Source organism: Camelus dromedarius, chromosome 34 (genome assembly GCF_036321535.1).
Source record: "Camelus dromedarius isolate mCamDro1 chromosome 34, mCamDro1.pat, whole genome shotgun sequence".
NCBI classification, from domain to species: domain Eukaryota; kingdom Metazoa; phylum Chordata; class Mammalia; order Artiodactyla; family Camelidae; genus Camelus; species Camelus dromedarius.
The window spans coordinates 3,098,695-3,121,856 of record NC_087469.1 but is presented as its reverse complement, the minus strand read 5'-3'; the positions used below and the strand labels follow the sequence as shown (position 1 = coordinate 3,121,856).

The following is a 23,162-nucleotide window of genomic DNA, read 5'->3' as shown; positions in this document are numbered from 1 at the left end:
CTCCTCGCCGACATTCGTTATTTGTGTTCTTTCTGATGACAGACATTGTGACAAGTATGAGGTGATCTCTCTTCATGGTTTTGACATTTCCCTGATGATTAGCATGTTTGAGCATCTTTTCATTGCCCACTGGCCATCTGCATGTCCTCTTTGGAAAAATGTCTATTCAGGTCTTCTGCTCATTCTTAATTGGACTGTTTGGTTCCCTGATGTTGAATTATATGAGCTATTTATATATGTTGGATACTAACCCCTTAATGGTCATATCATTTGCAATTTTCTCCCATTCAGGTTGTCTTATTTTGTCAATGGTTTCCTTTGCTGTGCAAAAACTTTTAAGTTTAATTAAGTCCCATTTGTTTATTTTTGCTTTTATTTCCTTTGCTTTATGAAACATCAAAAAAATATTGCTATGATTTATGCCAAATTTTGCCATTTGCAACAACACAGATAGACTTGGAAGGTATTAAGTGAAATAAGTCAGTGAAAGACAAATACTGTTATGTTAACACTTATGTGTGGACTCTAAAAAATACTGCAAACTAGTGAATATAACAAAAAAGAAACTCACAGATACAGAGAACAAACTAGTGATTACTGGTGGGGAGAGAGAAGGGGGAAGGGACCGTATAGCAGCAGGGAATTAAGAGGTACAAACTATTATGTATAAAATAAGCTACAGGGATATATTACACAACACAAGGGATATGAGCAATATTTTATAACTATGAATGGAGTATAACCTTTAAAATTTTGAATTACTGTACTGTACATCTATAAATTACATAATATTGTACACCAATTATACTTCAATAAAACATTAAAAAAATAAAAACATAAGTTGAACACAATCCTTTTAAATATAGTGAAGATTATCTGATCTCCCAAGGAAACACCCCTCTGTATCCTGACTCCTGTTAAGGTGGAGCTGTACAGCACAGGGAACTATGTTCGGTACCTTGTGATAACCTTTAATGGAAAAAAAGTATGAAAACGAATCTATGTGTGTATATGCATGACTGGGACATTGTGCTGAACACCAGAGACTGACACACTGTAACTGACTGCACTTCAGTTAAAAATAAAAGCCGGAGTTGGGATGCAGGCACAGAATACAGGCCTGTCTTGAGCTCACTAATCTCATCAGGAACAGGTGACTGCTACTGCTCTTTTGCCAAAGAGCAAAATGCTAGAAGCATATTCCTTATCAGACCAAGTTTTGATTAATTCAACAATGTATTTTACGCCTACTGTGGGCTGACTACTACAATAGAAACTGCAGTTACAAAGGTGAACACAACCCAGTCCTTCCTCCTAAAAGCTTAATCTATCAGGAGAAAAATGTAGTTAAGTGCCACACGCAGGAGCTGCTGTGAAGGACAGTCTGAGAGGCAGGCCAGGACAAAGATGAGGGAGCAACAAAGACTGTGCCGTCAAGCCGGGGGTTTAACGGCTTCAGCAGTGGCTGGCAGGCAACGGGAGCCAGAGAGGCACAGTGGCTCTGCTTAATTATATAAATCACTACCAAATCAAGCCTAAAAGTTACATGACAAACAACACATTGAGATACTAAGATAAGCAAATGGAAGTCAAAAGGAAAGAGGAATAAGACATTGATTAGGCGATTTATTACTAACAGTTTTTGCAGAAGGAGTGCCTCTCACTGTTGAGATCTTTCCCATAAATTTCTCTTAAGTTGCTTCTGGTCGATTTAAATTATCTTTCAACGTCCTGTTTCTGTTCTATTATTGCCACATTTATTTGTGTCTGCAAGTGATCATGCCTTCCTCCTGCCAGCTTGTTTTCTAATTTATCAGTTGCTAGAAACTTTTAAATAGACAATAATCTGATAAAATTAACCTGGTATCATGTGACATGTTGACATACAAAAGGAGTCCTGTTGTTGCTTAACCAAGATCATGCTTCTGTTCTTAAATATTTCTCAAATAGGAAACAGAGTTCATATGTAATGTTGTTATGTCCTTGAATGGTTTATACTTTAAGACTAAAGTTTCAGACTATTTTTAGAAATGTACATACAATTATTTCTATTTTTTACTTATAGAATGATGTTAGCCTATAAATATGAAAGCCATCTAAGAAATTGTGATCTAAAATGTGACTTACCACAAAATTTCAGGTAGTCGTAAAAAGGAAGAAAAAGAAAAGATGCAAAAACACATGATGAACTAAGTTTCCCTTAGAAAACATTTTTCCAAGTGAAATGTAATTGTTCTAATAAATGCTGAATGACCATTATAAAAACCACATGGATCACCATATATTTAAATAGTTACTTTTAAAAGATCTTGAAAATTTTTAGAATGGTTCATTGTAAAAGTGAATTCAGCAGTTCTGAATTACTTACATAATTACAGGTTGGTTTCACCTGTGAAGACCAAATACGATATTACATATCAGCACATAACCAAAGATTATTTAGAGCACTATGCCAAGGGGAGATGCCTTTCTTGGTGGCAGAATGACAGAGAAATGTAAACTGAAATTACACAGCATTGAGAGGAAGCCTGCCTCTCTTCCCTCTAATTGAAATCAACTATCAAGAAGAAAACTGTTCAGAGTTACGGAATAAAACAAATGAACCATCATAATAAAGACATGAGAATCTTTCAAAGCACAAGAGTAAAATCTAGTCCTTCTTAAAAAGTTTAGAACACTGTTAGTTAAAAGGCCAATTTTCACAGGCAATAACGTGCCAGTAAGTTAATCTGAAAATAATGGTTACTGTGATGGCTTTAAAACATGTCTGCAAATTCTTTGACATCTCTCCCTTCAAATGATGAGCCAGACCAGTGTCTCAGTTCTAGTGAAAAAAAAACCAAAAACAAAAACAAAAACAAAAAACCAGGCAGAAGTGACACTGTGTGACTTAAATGACAAGGTCATTAAAAAGACACAGCTTCTGCCTGGCATGCTGACATGCTCTCTCTCTCAGGGCACTGGCTTCTCAGAATCCAACCCTATGCTGTGAGGAAGCCCAGGACACCCGAAGGGCCATATGTGGGTGTTTCAGTCAACAGCCACTGCTGGACCCTCAGCTGACGCCAGCATCAATTTACCAGACACATGAGGGAATCCCAAGTCTTCAGATTATGCCAGCACCTGGCCTTTTAAGTCTTCTAGCTCAGGCCAGAGACATCGTGAAGCAGAGATGAGCATCCCTGCTCTGCACTCTGAGTTCCTGACCCACAGAAACTGAGACAATGAAACATTGTTTCAAGCCACTAAGTTTGGGGGTAATGTGTTTTGCAGCAAGAGATAACTAATGCTGTTATCTCGAATACACACTCACTGAATATGAAAGGATTTTTTTCAAACTGAAAAAATAACATTTATATAAATCAATTATAGGATGTATCATTAATTAATAAGTTTTGTAGGTTTTATTTAAGTAATACAATTAAATTTCATTAATATGAAGCTCTCTCTTAAAATCTGACATAATTAGACTAAATTTCAGAGGGCTTGGGCTGAATGTCATCATTTAAGTGCTCTGGAAAGGAGAATTTAGGAAATCCACGCAAGAATACAAGGGGATATGGAGTCTAATTAAGAGAACACATTGTTTTGAAGTGCTTTAAAAGTAGACTGCGCTCCACATGGAAAGCACTCGACAGTTATTGAGTGTCAGACGAACATCAGACGCCCTGAGTTCTTCCTTCATCACTTTTACATGATAATTAGTTTAATAAAAGTATCCTACTTGGCATTTAGTTCAGTTGAAGCATACATGTATTTTATCTTTTCCTAATAAAAGGTGAGCTCCTAATCTTGTTCATCTCTGTATCCTCAATGGACATGACAAAATATTGTAGGTCAAATACCATCCTTGACAAATATTTGTGTAAACATTCAAGCTGCACAGGTGCATCTGAGGCTAACGAGCGCCTTATAATTCACTTTTTACTAAGCTCTGCCCTTCCCCACCAATAGTCCAAACTACTTGATATTTTATTACACTTCCAAGAGCATACTTTGTACCCCTTTATTATCACTGAACAGTTTATTCACAGTGAAGATAAAGTACAAAGGTTTGCCGTGCTCATGGATCCGCGGCGCTCCAGCCCTCCCCCAACCCTGGGCCCTGCCCCGCTGTGCTCACCACACAGTGTGGCTCTGTCCTTGCCAAGGGGACAGCACCCCAGGCTGTGCAGTGCAGCAGCTCAGGACAGAGAAAATCTAAGCTGTAAGATGTCCCTTCGGTTACAGGCAGAGATTTATAAATCAGTATTATTTCTAAAAGGTTACAAAGACAGACCATTCTGATTGGGATAAAAAAAAATACACCTCAGTTTTAGTTTACTCCTCCAGTTGGGGCCAGAAGTAAACCAAATTTCTTTGACAGTGCTCTATCACCTGTGTTCAGCCTTGGACTTTTCACTGAATCAAAATTTTAAATATTTATTTATAAGGTCTTAACCGTCTCTGAAATTATGTAGCTTACTGAATGATTAAACTGTCCATACACAGTCACAGTTAAGTACTGCTATAAGGAGGGTATTCCTAATTTCTCCAGTTTCAATTTGAACACGTAACTTGCAGTAACAAGATACGGCTCTAGAACAGGTCTTCTAATTTGTTGTGTGGCCCTAGACAGACGGTTTCAGATCTCTACCTCCACCACATTTAATAGAGATAATAAAATTTTTTTAACCTATGTTATAAGTAAATAGGTATAAGATTTATGTGAAAACATTTGCTAACACTGCTGACCAAACACAGGTAAAATATGTAAGGTTTTATCATATTAACTACTTTCTAATATTTGATTTGCTTTTATAACTTATTCAAAATAAAGACCGCTTACTTTCAGAACTACAAAATCCAACAGTTACCCACAGTGAATTAAAGCAGTACATCTAGTCATAATAATAAACTCATTCACCCATGTTCTCACTTAATTACATTAAGAAATAATAATTATAAAAATAGGTAAAATTTTGTGAAAATAGTCCTACTTATTCTAGCGTGGAGGAGTTCTTGCCCATATCAATGGACTCTCTGGCATCGGCCACGGCCTCCGGCACTCTAACAGTCATGTTGTCCATGGACTTTGTCAAACAGATCTGGCAGCCCAACCGGGATCTTCATAAAAAAGGGAGGAGATAGGATTTAGTGTTAAGTATATATTATTCACAAAACAATGAAGTTAGTAGGACATTTTCTTACCCCTAAGCAATTAGGGATTTATTTACCTTTTATATTTCCATTTAGTCGAAAAAGACATACCTAACCCTTTCATCTAGAGGATAACAGAACATAACTGTGAAAAATGAAAAGTGAGATGTGCCAAAGCTTCATTTTAATCTTTAGTTTCTATCACCTACTAATGGTTTTATCAGAACTTCTGCTCTTTGATGACAGGACCAACAGGCAATGAAATAATGAGAAGGCAAGACACAGTGGAGAGAGAACTAAGGTTTTAGCAACACCTAGAGAATGGTCAATTCCCAGATAATTAAAACCACACAGACTATAAAGGAAAGTTAGACTTTCTAAAGCCTTTAAAATAAGAAACGTGGAATAAACATACAGACATAAGTCCATCAATTACCAGATGCATTTATTTTTCCAACGTTTTTGGCATCTCTGAAAATAAATGCATCTTAGAATGACTGCCACTGTGAGGCGGCAGTCACATCAGAGCTGCAAGCTTGGCTACAATATTTATATAGGTGTCCCTTCAGCTGAGTTATAGGAAGTATGTTAACACTACAAGTGTTGAATTTCATTACCAGTCAAAATAAGTCCGAGAAGATTACAAAACAAAAATTAAGAGTGCAGAAACACAGCATAAATTTGGTATTAGGAAAGCAAATAACTCATTGTAAAAATAAATATAATTTCATTTTCTTTTCTTTTTTTCAGAATTATGACTAATTTTATTTATATTTTCTTCTTTTAACAGTGATGTACAAATCTATGTCTTAATAGCTCTAAATATAAATAGCTCTTCCAATATGCATAAAATTTTAAGTGATAACTGCACCATATTTTAATCAGCAGTGCTTTTTCTGAGTGGCACGTAAAAATACTGTATTAATATTATAATCAAATTGCTTTAAATTTGATGGACTGTGATCTGCAGGTCTCAGTTTCATCAACATGTTCTTCAAGCACTTACTGAGCATTTAAAGGCACAGTACCACACATCAGTGCCTAGGCAAAGAACAGCAACTCATTCCAATCCTTACTGAACACCTCTTACATGCTGGGCACCGGGAATGCTACAAGGAGGCAGCATGGGGGCCAGAGGCAAACAGACCAGGGGTCCAGAACTCAGCACTGAACATGGTGTGTTCCCAGGCAACTTTCTCAAGCCTGTCAAACATCCGTTTCCTAATCTCGTCCCAAAGATGGATAACAAGCGGGTTCCTCACAGGCCTGCGGCGAGGATCAGTCGCTAACATCAGTACTAAGGAGTGAACTTTCAGTCAAATAGAAGAGCTGAGACATATTTGCAGATAATTAATGTGTGAGATTGTGACAAATGGCAGAGAGAGGAAGCTAGAAGGGCTGAGGAGGAAGCACTTACTCTGGCCAGGGGAGACAGAGTTTAGAAAGGGCTTTGAAGGACGGGTAAGATTTAACATTTAATAAAAGACAAGGGAGAAAGGCATCTGAGGCAAAGGTAGCAGGGATCCAAGGCACATGTGAGGCAGCACGGGTGTGCAGCCGGGTGCTGTGCAGGCCGGATGAGGACAGGAGCGTGACGCGCTGGGAAGGCGGCCCGGCCGCGACAGCTCTGAACGCAGAGAAGGGGTCCCGGTTCTAACTGGTGAGCAACGAGGGGCTGCGGGGAGGTTTCTGAGTGAGGGGAATACTGACTGCTGACAGAAAACACCCTCTTCCTCCAGTAATTCCTATTCGTTGAACCAGAAACAGCCTTGACAACACTCAATTATGCATTAAGCTCTGTCTGCAAGAGGGAAAACGAGGCAAGCCAGTTCAGATGAATTCATTAGGGCTGTGGTGAGCCCTAGGGTGTGTCCTAGAGTTCACACAAAGGCAATGCTAGTCTTCAGGGGACTTCTGATTTAGTAAGGGAAGTGGGCTGGAAACAGCTAGCAATGACACAGGGCAGACTAGTCAGGGTAGTAACCGAGGAACCACAAGTGTGTGGGGACACAGGGAGGTGGGGCACTGGGAGTCCTTGCTGGTTTTGTGACCCAGATGAGGCAGTGGTGCCGTGGCTGTTTCACGGCCCGCCTTCCGCATGGAAGGCCTCCAGCCTGAAGATCTACAGGTGTAGAAAGGGTCTCACATCTTGAGGGGACAGCAAGTCTTCCTTGATTTCACTACTAGTTCACAAAATCTCACACCTGTGCAAACCCTGAAGACATTTTCTCCAGTCACCACTGCCGCACATACCTGACGGAAGAAATACACTAGGTGTTGTGTTAACTTTACTTCTAAGGTTTGGTTTTCAATGCAGAGAAGCAGCTTAAAACAGTGAAAAAAAAAAAAAAAAAGGGCTTTGGGATCCAGTGTAACAATTCAAACCAAGGCTCTGTCATTTTCCAGCTGTGTGGCCTTGAGTGAGTCTCTGAGAACTGTCTTGTTCTATAAAATGGTGATAACACTGCCTAACCCTGCATGTTAGAAGTCAACTTTGTTAAGTTCCTAGGCACATAGCAAGTCCCAGCATTTAAACTGATATTATAGTTGGAAGGCCAACTACAGCCATTTAGTAAATGCTTTCTCCACCAGGCACTACTCAAGGAGCTTCACGTGTATTTATTCACTGACTCGACACAACCACCCTAGGAAGTAGGTGCTATTAGTATCCTTATTTCACAGATGTGAAAACTGAGGCCTCTGTGAAGATTACCCATGGAAACTCTGATGGCAGGAAGCAATGACAGCCATCAAAAGTAGACTCACAGATAGTTCCTGAATCTATTAACCATTCACTCCAAAAAGAGCTGGTGACACCCTCTGTAAGTCAGACACTGGAGATACTATGAGGAAATATGACATAGCCCTTGCCCTAATGGGAAAAGGAGACAAGTAACCAGCACGGTAAGTGCCAGATGAGCCCGCGTATCATCAGGCCACCAACAGTCAAGGTTAAGGACACCCTACAGCAAATATTAAAAGGATGCTCTTCTATCTCAAAAATTAAAGGACACTTAATACACAGCACATAATTTTAAAATAAACCTATGAACAAGATTATAATGTATAGCACAGGGAAATATATACAAGATCTTGTGGTAGCTCACAGCGAAAAAAAATGTGACAATGAATATACATATGTTCATGTATAACTGAAAAATTGTGCTCTGCACTGGAATTTGACACAACATTGTAAAATGACTATAACTCAATAAAAAAAGTTTAAAACTTTAAAAAATTAAATAGATAAAATAAAGTAAACCTATGAACTAAAGACTGAGTTTTCTTGTTTCTTTCTCTGGAAGTATAAGGTACCCTAGAAATAGAAGTTTACATGCAGTTACTATTTTTGAACAAAATTATGTCCACTCCCAAGTATGTCAGTGTTTTCTAAATCCTACCTGTGAAAAGCATCATACTCTTTCTGCACAAAGCATTTCTATTAAAATTGTCTCTCCTTAAGAACACCAGCTATAAAACACCATAAAAGCTATTTCCTGCTTTCCACTGTCTCATTCTAAGATTCTGAATTTTATTATCAAAATTCTTGGCTAGTCTACATTTACAATAGGTCTTTTCTATCTTCTCACATTCAAGTATCTTTCCTAAATGTATCTCTCCCTTCCTTCTCATTTTTCTTTCTTTCCACTTAGAATATTATCTGTTACATGCATCTAAAAATTTCATCTGAATAAAAGGGCAAACAGTTAGCTGTGATTTACCCCTTCCATTAAGAGAGAAACAATTCTCAGAACCAAATTAACACAACCATTGAGTGTATTCTGTGCATAATCATTTAGAGAAAAAGGAAGTGTTGATAGAGAATGTGACACCTGAAGATGTAAGGGGAGACAGGCAGATGACAGACACAATAAATACCAAGGATCTTACAACTTTTGTGACGCTTAGATGAGATAGTTTATGTTCAGGTTCTAACAAAATTGTGGTCCCATAATACACATGAAATAAAGCTATTATTATTACTAGTATTTTTAATTTAAAAAATTATTTTTCATTAAGGTCATCAAATTACAGTTAAACACCAAAGATAACCTTAATTAAGTAAGCTCGAATTATCTTATCACTTGAGACAGTAAATCAACTAGCTATCTTCCCTAACGCCAACCAAAGGACTAGATAAGTTTTAAAAAAAATAAGTTATCACTTGATACCACTTGCTACTATCAATCTTACCACTTTTAAGACTACCTATTAATTAATAAGAATAACTTCTGATTAATTTACTCTAACGTACATGCAGAAATAGAGCTATTCATTCTAACATAAGTACTATTACCTGTTTGTTTTTGAAAATTCTGTTCTTCCAAGTAGGTAAAACTTTCCATTATAATTCCTTTCAATTATCAAATCTGTCTTCCAAGAATACCATAAAAAACATTCAATTTAAACCTAACTCATTAAACTGTGATAAATATTGATTCCTGGAATAAAAATAGACTAAAGTAGATTATTAGGATCTAAAACTTATACTTCTACTACTTTCAATTAATTTTTTTCAACTTTTGTTAAAAGGAAAGTTGCATACGAGTTAAACTGTAGAATACATAGAGAAATGTCACATATTTGATATTTAAAACTTGTAACTACTATCCATCCACACTGGGATAACACTATTATCCACATGGTCCTGGTCACAGATAGACCTGAACTCAGACAACTTTTATCCTCCCAGATTATTATTACGGCAAAGTGGCCCTAAAATCTTACCTGTCTGTTAGTCCATATGCCAGATCAAGCATGTCATTCTCCTCATCACTGATTGCTTCTAACTTCTCAAATATGTGCTGTTCAAAGATGAGGTGACAGGTCGAGCAAGCTAAGGTTCCCTCACACGCACCTGCAAAAGCGAAACACTAAGCACATTCCCCTCCACAGCGGACACAATGCAAGGCCGGTTTCAATTACATTACATAATTTCTAAATTTAAAAGTCAACATTAGCATACATAAATGACAGAACTCTTTCTGAATAATAATGAGAATTAAGGACACACACACACACACACACACACACATACACACAGTTTGAAATCACTTTATTATTGTAAAAAGATTGTGGGCTAGGTGCTGTGAGGGGAGACACAAAAATAATAAAGCCTACTATCAAAGAGCTTACAAGTTAATAAACTGAGACATGCATACACATAAAAATGAATGCATTTAAAACATATACAGTAATAATTTATACAGCAGCTATGCTAGTTACTTATCTTCTCCTGGAGAACTCAATACGATCTATGAAGCCTCATGATATATAAGAGGAATTAGAAAGCAACCAAACATCTAAATAAAGTTAAATATTTCTTCTCAACCTCTCCTTGTAATCAGGACAGAATCAAATAAGTCACTTTAAGAGTCACACTGGTTTAAAATAAAGAGAGAAGAATATTTCTCCTGCTCCACATTTCTAAATGTCATCAGTTCAGAGTAACAATCTCAAATAAACAATCTGACCCACCAGCTAAAAGAGCTAGAAAAAGAAGAGCAAAAAGTCCAAAAGTCAAAAGAAGAAAAGAAATAATAAAGATCAGGGAGGAAATAAATAATATAGAGATTAAAAAAAAAATAGAAAAATTAATCAGACCAAATGCTGGTTTTTTGAAAGAGTACATAAAATCAACAAACCTCTGGCCAAACTTACGAAGAATAAAAAAGAGCACAAATAAGCAAAATAAGAAAGGAAAATGGAGAAATTACAACAAATAACATTGAAATACAGAATATCATACGAGAATATTATGAAAAACTATATGGAACCAAAATGGATAACCTAGAGGAGATGGGCAAGTTTCTGGAAACATACAGTCCACCAAGACTGAACCAAGAAGAAACTGACCACCTGAACAAACCGATCACTAGAAATGAAATCGAATTAGCAATAAAAAACCTCCCTACCTACAAATAAAAGTCCAGGACCAGATGGCTTCACCAGGTAATTCTACCAAACATGCAAAGAATAATTGTCCTTCTCAAACTCTTCCAGAAGATTGAAAAGGAGGGAATACTCCCAAATTCATTCTATGAAGCCACCATCACCCTGATACCAAAACCAGGTAAAGACACCACCAAAAAAGAGAATTACAGACCAACATCACTGATGAACACAGATGCAAAAATCCTTACCAAAATATTAGCAAATGAATCCAACAGCACATAAAAAAGATTATACATCATGATCAAGTAGGGTTCATCCCAGGGACACAAGGGTGCTTCAACATAAGCGAATCAATTAATGTAATGTATCACATCAACAAGAGAAAGGGCAAAAACCACATGATCATCTCAATAGATGCAGAAAAAGCATTTGATAAAATTCAACACCCATTTATGATAAAAACTCTCACCAAAGTGGGTACAGAGGGACCATATCTCAACATAATAAAAGCTATATATGATAAACCTACAGCCAGCATAGTACTCAATGGTGAAAAACTCAAAAGCTTCCCACTAAAATCTGGGACAAGACAAGGATGCCCACTATCACCACTCCTATTCAACAGTCTTATAAGTCCTAGCCACAGCAATCAGGCAAGAGAGAGAAATAAAAGGGATCCAAACTGGAAAAGAAGAGGTAAAAGTGTCACTATATGCAGATGACATATTTTTATATATATATACATATATATAGAAAACCCTAAAAGGTGTCCACACAAAAACTACTAGAAATAATCCAAGAATTCAGCAAGGTAGCATGTTACAAGATTAACGTTCAAAAATCAGTTGCATTTCTTTACACTAATGATGAATTAACAGAAAAAGAAAGTAAAGAAACAATCCCCTTTAAAATAGCACCCAAAGTAATAAAATACCTAGGAATAAATCTAACCAAGGAGGTGAAAGACTTATACACAGAGAACTATAAAACTGATGAAGGAAATTAAAGACGACTTTAAAAAATGGAAAGATATCCCATGCTCCTGGATTGGAAAAATCAATATTGTTAAAATGGTTATACTGCCCAAGGCAATCTACAGATTTAATGCAATCCCTATCAAATTACCCAGGACATATTTCACAGAATTAGAACAAATCATAATAAAATTTATATGGAACCACAAAAGACCTAGAATTGCCAAAACATTACTGAAGAAAAAGAAAGAGGCTGGAGGAATAACTCTCCCAGACTTCAGACAATACTATAGAGCTACAGTAATCAAAACAGCATGGTATTGGTACAAAAACAGACATATGGACCAATGGAACAGAATAGAGAGCCCAGAAATGAACCCACAAACTTCTGGTCAACTAATCTTCGACAAAGGAGGCAAGAATATACAACGGAATAAAGACAGTCTCTTCAGCAAATGGTGTTGGGAAAACTGGACAGCAGCGTATAAATCAATGAAGCTAGAACACTCCCTTACATCACACACAAAAATAAACTCAAAATGGATCAAAGACTTAAACATAAGATAAGATACAACAAACCTCCTAGAAGAAAATATAGGCAAAACATTATCTAACATACATCTCAAAAATGTTCTTCTAGAACAGTCTATACTCAAGCAATAGAAATAAAAGAAAGAATAAACAAATGGAAACTAATGAAACTTAACAAGCTTCTGCACAGCAAAGGAAACCGTAAGTAAAACAAAAAGACAACCTACGGAATGGGAGAAGATTTTTGCAAATGAAATCGATAAAGGCTTGATCTCTAGAAAATATAAGCAGCTCATACAACTTAATAAGAAAGAAACAAACAACCCAATCCAAAAATGGGCAAAAGACCTAAACAAGCAATTCTCCAAGGAAGGCATACAAATGATCAATGGGCACATGAAAAAATGCTCAGTATCATTAATTATCAAAGAAATGCAAATCAAAACTACAATGAGGTATCACCTCACACCAGTCAGAATGGCCATCATTCAAAAGTCCACAAATGACAAATGCTGGAGAGGCTGTGGAGAAAAGGGAACCCTCCTACACTGCTGGTGGGAATGCAGCTTGGTGCAGCCACTGTGAAAAACAGTATGGAGATTCCTCAGAAGACTAGGAATAGACTTACCATATGAACCAGGAATCCCACTCCTGGGCATATATCCAGAAGGAAACTTACTTCAAAATGACACCTGCACACCAGTGTTCATAGCAGCACTATTTACAATAGCCAAGACATGGAAACAGCTTAAATGTCCATCAACAGAAGACTGGATAAAGAAGAAGTGGTATATTTATACAATGGAATACTATTCAGCCACAAAAACCGACAACATAACGCCAATTGCAGCAACATGGATGTTCCTGGAGAATGTCATTCTAAGTGAAGTAAGCCAGAAAGAGAAAGAAAAATACCATATGAGATCAGTCATATGTGAAATCTGAAAAAAAAAAAAAAAAGTACAAATACAAAACAGAAACAGACTCATAGACACAGAATACAAACTTGTGGTTGCCAAGGGGGCAGAGGGTAGGAAAGGACAGACTGTGATTTCAGAATGTAGAATAGATAAACAAGATTATACTGTATAGCACAGGGAACTATATACAAGATCTTATGGTAGCTCACAGCGAAAAAAAATTTGACAATGAATATATATACGTTCATGTATAACTGAAAAATTGTGCTCTACACTGGAATTTGACACAACATTATAAAATGACCAGAACTCAATAAAAAAAATGTTAAAAAACAAAACAAAACAAAAAAATTAAAAAAAAATAAAAGTCATCAGTTGAACCGTTAACTTATTGAGCACATGTCACATGCTGGGTACTGTGAAGAGGGAACTGAAAAGTCATCTAGTCCAACCAAACTACACCTTACTCTGTTCTGCAACACCCCTTCCCAGAGGTTAAGTTCACGTGCAGCTTCTACTGAGTTCAAGTCTGTTCCTCTGTAACTGTCTACCTACTCTATCCCATGGAGTCAAATCCTTTTTTTCTTTCCAGCTTTTTAGAGGTATGACTGACATATAAAATTGTAAGATATTTAAAGCACCCTTCATGATGATTTGATACCTTTCTAATTAACACATGTAACATGCATACATTTATGTATGTATGTATGTAGGTATGTAGGTATTTTTGGTGAGAACATTTACATTCCATTCTCTTAGCAATACAGTGCTATCAACTATAGTCCCCATGATTTACATTAGACCCTCAGACCTTAATCATCTTATAGCTGAAATTCTGTGCCCTTTTACAACCCTCCCTATTGCCCCAACCTCCCTAATCCGCCAGCAACCACTCTCTACTCTGTTTCTATGAGTTTGACTGTTTATTTAGTGAGTCTTTCTAAACAATAAATTTGTATATATTTGAGAATGTTCTTCCTTCTCCAGGCTGGGCATACCTCTTTAATAACACAGTTCTAAATCCCTTCCCTCAGTCTGGTTGAGCTTTTCTTAAAATATGGCATCCAGAAGAAAATCTGACACAACAGAATCATCCAGAATCATGTTCTGATTATATTCTATCAAAAGAAGTTATTCTGGTTTGTTTTTTAATAATTTTTAAAGCCATTATACAATTGTAGAGATGAGAGAGTCCTAGGAATAACTTCAGTTTGATTTAGATTCTCTTGGTCAATAAATACCACTTAAAATATGTAACAGAACTACAGTCAATATTGACAATAACCTTCTTAATTTCCCTCTGAATGAATTTATCATTTTAACAAGAGTTGCTCTTTCTTAAACATTTATTATTCGTATTTTACTATTCTAAAAAGGTTAAGAAAGAAAAAAGAAGCTTCCTTATACATTCATTTTTATTAAGTCTCATTCAAATCAGTAACAGGATGAACGAGTGGGACCACAGAGTGACATACAGGGGTCGTAAGCACGGACTCTGGAGCAAGGTTTCCTGCTTCAATCCCAGCTCTACCCTTTACCTATGGCACCTCCTTTGGGCTACTTTACCCTCCATGCCTCAGTTTCTTCAACAGTAACTAGACAACCTCATATGATAGTTGCAAGAACCACCTACCAGGGTGTACTTAACAAACTTACTTATGACTGTGACTGGTAGATAGTAAGCACTATTTAAGTGTTGGTAATTATTATTATCTGGGAGGTATAATAAAACTTCAGAGTAATTCAACTTTTTTTAAACATGAGAGTAAGAATTAAACCTAAGAGAGGGGAGGGTATAGCTCAGTGGTAGAGCACATATCTAGCATGCACAAGGTCCTGGGTTCAATCCCCAGTACCTCCATTAAAAAGTAAATAAAAATAAATAAGCCTAATTACCTCCCCCAAAAAATAAATATAAAAAATAAAAGTTAATTTAAAAAATAGAAAATAATTTTTAAAAAGAATTAAACCTAAGAAGTTAAAAGAATATACTAAGGTCATACAACTAGTTAGAGATGAGTCGTGACCTCAGCTAAGTTTCCCGACGTTGAAGACAACTAATTTCTGCCACTCAATAGTCTTAAGTCACCTTACTTGAATATTAAGTATATAAACATATAATGCATATATGGTACATTTACATAATATAGAAATATATACCCGTACCAACTAGTTATTTGAACAAGCAGCTTACTTTTCTATTTTTGTGTAAATTTGAAGCATTTCACACAAAAAGGTAAATGGATATATCTTACTTAAAAGGAAGTGGGCTTCCTCTGCTTTAAAAAAAGATAGATCAATAGATCAACTGGTCGATAGACAGATAAATAGATAGGCAGATAGATAGACAGACAGACAGATAGACAGACAGTTTGAAAATCCCTGCAGCAGAAGGAGAGCTGGTGTAGTGCAACCCTGAGACCAGGCATTGGGGCTCAGATGGATCCACCACACTGGCTGCCGCGTCCAGGGCCTCAGTTTTCTTCTCATCTGCACAGTGAGAGCAGAGGTTGAGACAGATGCTCCCTGTGGGCCTATTGGCCCTAATATTTTATGATTCCACAAAGAAGCATTAGAGTTCTTAATGGATTTGTTCACCAGTATTCAGTAAATACATCCTAACCTTGTTCTCTATTTTTATCTCATCAATACCCAATCCAGACACACTCAAGACTAAAACGGCAAATCCCTCTGGAGGTCCTGTGGGACAATATTCAGGAAATCCAGCTTCTTTTGTCTTAAAATGTAAGTAAAACCTCCTTATAAAATATTCCAGCAATCTTCCCAATTTAAAAAGCTTATACTTTCCTTCGGATTTTTGTTATTGAAAGAACACATCCTACGAACTACAGGCCATGTGTAACAGAAGAAGCAAGAAAAACAAAACTCAGTCCAGGGCAGCATGAGGCTCCTGGGAGCCACAGAGGCAGAAAGTGGATCAGGCATGGAGGGTCTCTCCTCAGGAGCCTGAAGCTGTCCTAAAACCATATTCCCTGTTTCCTGACACACTGGGCAGGTAACTCGCACACCCACTGTGGGTGGGTTGGCAGAGACGACACTGGCGGGAGGTTATGAGCACCGTCACACTACCCCTCCTCGCCCAGATCCAGCCCCTGGAGAGACAGTGGGCGCTGCTGAAGTTACAGGCAGCTGCTAAAGAACTGAGTAGGAAGGTGACATGGCAGGCTTATTCTGGATGGATCTTGCTGGTGGCCTTGTGTAAAGGATGGATTTGAGATGAACAAGACAGAAGCAATAAGCCATGAGATTTCACCAACGGGGAGGGGAAAAGAGGGGAAAAGGATACGAAGCTGAGAGCCAAGGAGAGACCCCCTCCTCCTAGGAAAGGAGTCAAAATACAAATGTCCCGAATGGCAGAGCGAGAACCAGAAAAGAGCGATGTCAGAAAAGCCCCGGGAAGAAGAGATGGGTGCGATATGGCCTCAATCGTCTTGGAGTGAAGAGAAAAGTTCACATGCCAATAAAGCCCTCCAGAAAATTCAGGACATCCCTTTTTGTACCACCTGGTCAGTCTAAATGAAGAGTTAGCATCAGTGTTCCAGTCCCTCACGTGCTTACACTCTCTCTTCCCTGGGAAATTTCAATTCTTTTAACCTCCCTTACAGGCTTTATTGTCAGTCTCTAATACTTTCCATTCCTCCTCCCAGGAACCTTGCCAACTGTTTCCACATCTTGCTTAAGTTGCCAAGCTCAGAGCTGAAGAGAGCATCCTAATAAACATTTGACAAATGTTGAATATGTACAGAAAATTAACTTTTGGTTCCTACATGCAAATTCCTCCTATACATTCTAGTCTCATATTTATTCTTTACATAAATGCACCACAACCACGATCCCTTGTTTTTCAACAGTTCCTTTCAAACTTTTTCTACCACAGGTTGTCAACAGGTATGCTTTTCTTATTCTTTGTACTATGAAGAAACTCACATATAATAGAAACTTTCAGACTCAAAATAACATCAACTCAGCCTGTATAAGAGGGCTATCACTGAACCACAGAAGCATATGGTCATACTGTGGTACAAGTATCATTACAGAAAAAAGTCTGCAGCAAAGATTTACAAGATCCTATGGGGAGCACTTGCAAAAAGAAACAATCATGCAAAACTCCAAAATAAGAAGACAATCTGATCAATTTGGGGAGGTTGTTGTTTTGTTTTGTTTTGCATTGTTTTACATTTAAACTGTATGGTCTATACAAAAGAGAAGAATTTTAGAACATAGTGAAGACATGTCTCTGGAAAAGTATTTAGGAGGAAAAAAGATTTTAAAAGAGTCTAAAACTGAAAAAGAAAGCTTTAAGAAAAAGTGACTCCTTTTCTGTTTTTTCCTCTCCTCTCATGATTTCATGATGGCTATTTCCTCCAACTTATTAGTTTCCTGGTCTTGTAGTTAGAGGAAGCCCCCAATTATAAAGCATCTATCTGACTTTGGTCCTTTTGATATACAAGTCTATGAATCCTAACACATGTGCAGGTCTGCATAACCACCACCACAATCAGGATACTGAACAGGTTCATCACTCAAAACAAATTTCCCTGTGCCTGCCCTGCCTCTGGAGTCACACCCTACTGTGCATGTGGGGTGTGTGTGTGGGCAGCAGGGTGGCCCAGGAGTTAAGGAGTTCTTGATCTGGTACCAGAAGGGAGAAGCTGCAATGCATTTTCCATAGAAATCAGGCTATAAATGGTGATTAAGTTTTGAAGAAATAGATTCTGTGGTTGAGCTGAAAATTTAGCCACCAAGTATTCCTTGGTGAAACAAATTCCAAATGCCAAGTGGCTGACCAGAAAATGGATTTGGTGAACAAAACCTACCCCCAAAATGAGGAGTGTCTGCTGGTCTTTAGGCTTATCACATACACAGCGACACAACACAAGCAGGGGGAGGCAACTTAAAAAAAGGAAAAAGGACACAAAAGCAACAACAACACAGGACCTTTGATCCAAAACTGATAGCTAATCAAAATATGGGTACACTGATATAATAGCAGATTATATCTGCTAGTAGGAGAGATGGGGATTGAAAATGCAGAAGTTATGTGACTTATGCTTATACACAGCCCCAAAGCAACACTGACCACTAACAGCTTTCGGTGTTTTTATAAGTGGTTGGTTATGAAAGAGTAAATGAATGGGGCAAATGTGTATACATGTATACATATGTGTATCTGTGTATATGTGCACATACACACAGGAATGCACTCTCAAAGATTTTAAAAATTGTTGAAATCTCTTAATTCAGGAGTTATTTTCTCAATGAGACAAAATGTAAAGTAGGAAGATGGGTTCCTATAGCTCATAAATCTATAAACATATTTTTGTTGTAACATATACTTAGGTAGGACAAACATTTGAAGTTAAAACTTTTGACATTATTATTACCTTTATTTGTAGTTATAAGATTATTTACCTGTCAAATAATCAAAAATATGCCAAACCTGAGCACAGATGACAACCTGACCGACCTGGGGAAACATTACAGCCACACTGATACTAGCCCCCAGTGCCAGCATTTCCCCCTTCATCCTTGCCTAGTTACACAATTGCACGAACTTACAGGTACGTACAGTTTAGTGCTGCCCTAATTTTGCTGGCATTCTGACTAATAATTCAGTGTTCTTTCTCCTAAATTAATAGTAATACAACTCATGACAGGTTTTTGGCTTTCTTTGTAGCATTGTCACATTTAACGTCTCTTCCAAAATTACTCAGTTTCAGATGTATTTTTCAGCATTAGCACTTAATGAATGCTTGGCTGAAACTGTTATAGGCTTTTAAAATGATATTAAATTATAACCACAGTTTAAAATACCTGCACTACAGTCAACAAATCACATAGACATCAGACGTCTCTAAACAGCACGGCTCACACGATACTGACAAAGGCTGACAGGTATTTGTTTACAATTGTGAAAGGTAATGAAACGAATATAAAATTTATAATTCACACAGCCTGCCACCTTGAAATTACGGGATTCTTGATAAGTTTTGGTTTTACTGTACTTCTGATTTTGCTAGATTAAGAACCTTAATCCTGTTAATCTGCAAGATTTCAAATTTGTATACTTTAAAATTACATTAAGAATAAGGAAGGCAAGGTTACTGGCTTATTTCAAGGTTGATGAAAAAAACTCTTCTGGACTGAGGTATTTTTTCATAAGCAAGACTAATACTAAGCTTTTGCACAAATGCTTAGAAAGTATTAATTAATTAATTTCCAGAGAAAGTAAGCCTTCTGCAGACTATTGCTCCTTTCTTGCCACATAATTTGAGAGTTTTCCATCAGGAAGAAACTGTTCCATGCGTGTGCACGCATACACATGGGTGTAACTTATACTAAGATAATCTGTAGGTCTATAATGATGCTTACAAGACAGACTGCCTAACCCCTTTCCCAAACAAAACTCCAGACCACAGCTGTGTGGGAATATTATATATTAAAAATAAGAAACTACATACAAATATAAAAGCTAATTTTCTAGAGTAAAGCTTGATCCAGCAGAGTGAGATATACATTGTATTAGTAGGGAGTCAATAAACATGACAGGAATAAACAGAGATTTTACGACCATTATCAGGATCACCCAACATAAGTAACTGCCCTCAGAACAACCACATGAAGAGAATAGGTAGTGTTTAGGGAAAAAAACAAAGTAAGCCTGAGATGTTAGGTAAACTGGATTAGAGAGGTGTAACTGCCCCCTAGCGACAGAATACTATAATACACCCTAAAGATCATCCAAATGATCCATATTAATTCTAAAAGCTGGAAATAGGAATGTTTATACATTTGTTGCCTCCAAAACTTAAAACTGTCCCTTTTTATTCATTTATCCATTCATTCCTTTACTTCACACACAATGAGGAATAAAACAAGAATGGTTTCATTCTTCATCACAAGGCCTTGGGAGAAAGATGCACAAGTAAACAAAGAAATCTACAATTAGTAAGACTGACGAACGCATTGAAAGGAACGAACAGGATGCTGTGACAGAGAGTAACAGGTTCAGGGCAATGACAGGAATCCTAGTTTGGGCTGGGTGGTTGGGAAAAGCCCTGCTAAGGAAGGAATGCACACCGAGATGACACGGATGACAAGCATCACGCGCAAGATTGTCAGGATGGAGTGAGGGAAGTGTCCCTGGCAGAAAAAAATGCAAAGTGTGTACAAAGTCTCAAAGCCAGAAACTCTGGATGAGTTCAGCTCTTGATAAAACGCCAGTGGGGCTAAAGTGCGAGAAAGAACAATGAGCGATGGGGGGAGGGGAGGGGCAGATGGGGCCAGATAATGCAGAGCCTTTCAGGCTCGGTAAGGAATGCACATTTTATTCCAAACGAAAGGGGAAGTTTATCCGTGGTTTTTAATCAAGAGTCACCCAGCTGCTGGGCTCAAGAGCAGCAGCAGAGCAGGGCAGGGCCAGGCACACAGTAGCGCGGCAGCCCCAGGTAGTGACTGCAGGACGGAGACACTAGGACACACCGGAGACACGCTAACCAACCGAGGCTGCTGATGGAACAAGGTAGAGAACAGGCAAGGAGGGAGAATAAAAGGCACTCTCCAGCTTCAGGCTTGGGCAGAGCTCAAGTTGAAACACCTTCTCATAGAAATAAATGCAAACGGGGGCAGGGCCGAGGCGTGGATCACATTCACGTGCCCAGCAGCCCGGCACAGCCAAGCGTCAGCCCCTGCGGACTGAAGACCACTCCTCAGCGCTGCGCCTCCAACCATGTCACCAGTCTTAGTTTTTAACACCTTTGCCCAAGAAACTTTTGTGAACTTAAAAATATTCCTCTTTTTTAAAACTGTATTTTCTAAGCGCTTGTGCCTGAACACTAGCCACTCCTGAATTAACAGCACCGAGGGTCGGGGTGGATGTGTAACTCCCTGCAGAGGGCTATGTCATCTATAACCTGCACTCCAAAGTGACCGACCTGGGGCTGCATTTCAGCACTACACCATCACTTAAAAGTTTATTTGACGCTGTTGTGGGATATTAAGATGTAAATTTTTTCAGCAGCGTAGGAATCACAAGTTTCAATGCACACAAACAACATGGTTCACCTGCTCCTGTCAAAGATCAGGGAATATTAATCTATTTATCAGCTAAAGCAACTCCACTATATGGCGTTAGTGCAAACACAGTTCATAATTCACAACCGTCAGCTTTAAAACTAAGCGAATCTCCTCACATTTTAAAACTGTGCATAGCTTCACACAATTTCAAAAGTTGTACATAATAAACTTTGACATTTTTATATTGCCCTTATTTAATGTAATTCATGTTTGCATAAAATGTAACCACAATATAGGCTTTAAAAAGCACAGAAATGTTATTAGTGGTTATGCAGACTAGAATGGATGATTTTTATGTTACATGCTTTTTAAATTTTCCAAAATTTTCTATAATAAATGTGCTGATTTTTAATCAGATAACAATGCTACTTTCCATATTTATAGTTTTATCCTAATCTTTTTATTGTAGTAAAATATACATAATATAAAACCTACTACTTCAGCTATTTTTAAGTGTACAATTCAGTGGCATTAAGTACATTCATAATGTTGTGTAACCATCACCACTATCTATTTCCGGAAATTTATCATCCCAAACAGACACCGTGTACCCCTTAAACACTAACTCCCCATTCTTCCCTCCTTCCAATCCCTGGTAACTTCTTTTCTACTCTCCGTTTCTATGAATTTGCCTCTTCTAGGAACCTCACGTAACTGGAAGCAAACAGTGTCTGTCCTTTGGTGTATTTCACTTTCATAACATTTCCAGCATTCATCCACATCGCAGCACGTGTCAGAATTTCATTCCTCTTTATGGCTAAATAAAATTCCATTGTGTGGGTACACTCTATTGGGCTTTTCCATTCAACTACTGATAGACACTTGAGTTGTGTCTCCCTTCTGGCTACTGTGGACAATGCTGCTGTGAACATGGGTACACAAGTATCTGCCCGAGTCCCTGCTTTCAGTTCTTTGGGTAAAAACCCAGGAGAGGAACTGCTGGATCACATGGCAAATCTACATTTAACTTCTGGAGGAACCGCCTTACTGGTGTCCACAGCAGCTGCACCATTTTACATTCCCAGCAGCAATGACCCAGGGCTCCAGTTTCTCCTCCTCCTTGCCAACATCTGTGATTTTCCATTTTTTTGGACAATAGCCATCCTAATGGGTGCAAAGTGGTATCACTGTGCAAATTATTTTTATACAATAAAACAGACTAATGCAAATACTTAAAGCGCTTCCTAGTGTCAGACACTGTTCTGAAGATGTAATTTAACTCCTATAAAAGCTCAGTGAGGTAAGTACTATTATTATCTTCATCTCAGGATAATGAAAGCACAGGGAAGGTCAGTAACTTACTCAAAGTCACAGGGTATTAAGGTTGTAAGTCACTATACAAAGTTAAAATATAGAGAAAAGCAACACAAAGATGAAAAACTCACAATCAGATCAAGAAGAAACAATCAAAATCAAACATCTAATATTTTTTCAATTCTTTCTAAAAAATTGAAAGGAACTAAAAGTAAATACACTGTGTTCTTCACTTATAGGTATCCACTTAAGTTATTACAAATCCATTGTGAACATGATTTTTGTAAGGGATGCATACTGCAACTTAAAAACGCATCACAGATAAACAATTCCTATTTGTTAGACATGCAGG

General features: G+C 37.7%; 1 protein-coding gene across 7 annotated transcripts in view; it reads right to left on the bottom strand.

Annotated features, from left to right (window-relative positions):
- The window catches only part of FDX1 (ferredoxin 1), a 130,765-nt gene that overhangs the window by 54,677 nt on the left and 52,926 nt on the right, over nt 1-23,162 (bottom strand). For 4 of the 7 annotated variants that reach the window (XM_064482024.1, XM_064482023.1, XM_064482026.1 and 1 more), the window contains exons 3-4: nt 9,868-9,997; nt 4,980-5,106 (exon numbers count right to left, since the gene is read on the bottom strand). In XM_064482024.1, coding sequence (XP_064338094.1) covers nt 4,980-5,106; nt 9,868-9,997 — 257 coding nt within the window. The remainder of the gene's footprint in view (nt 1-4,979; nt 5,107-9,867; nt 9,998-23,162) is intronic. The other 3 variants (XM_064482027.1, XM_064482021.1, XM_064482022.1) reach the window with 1 other exon arrangement.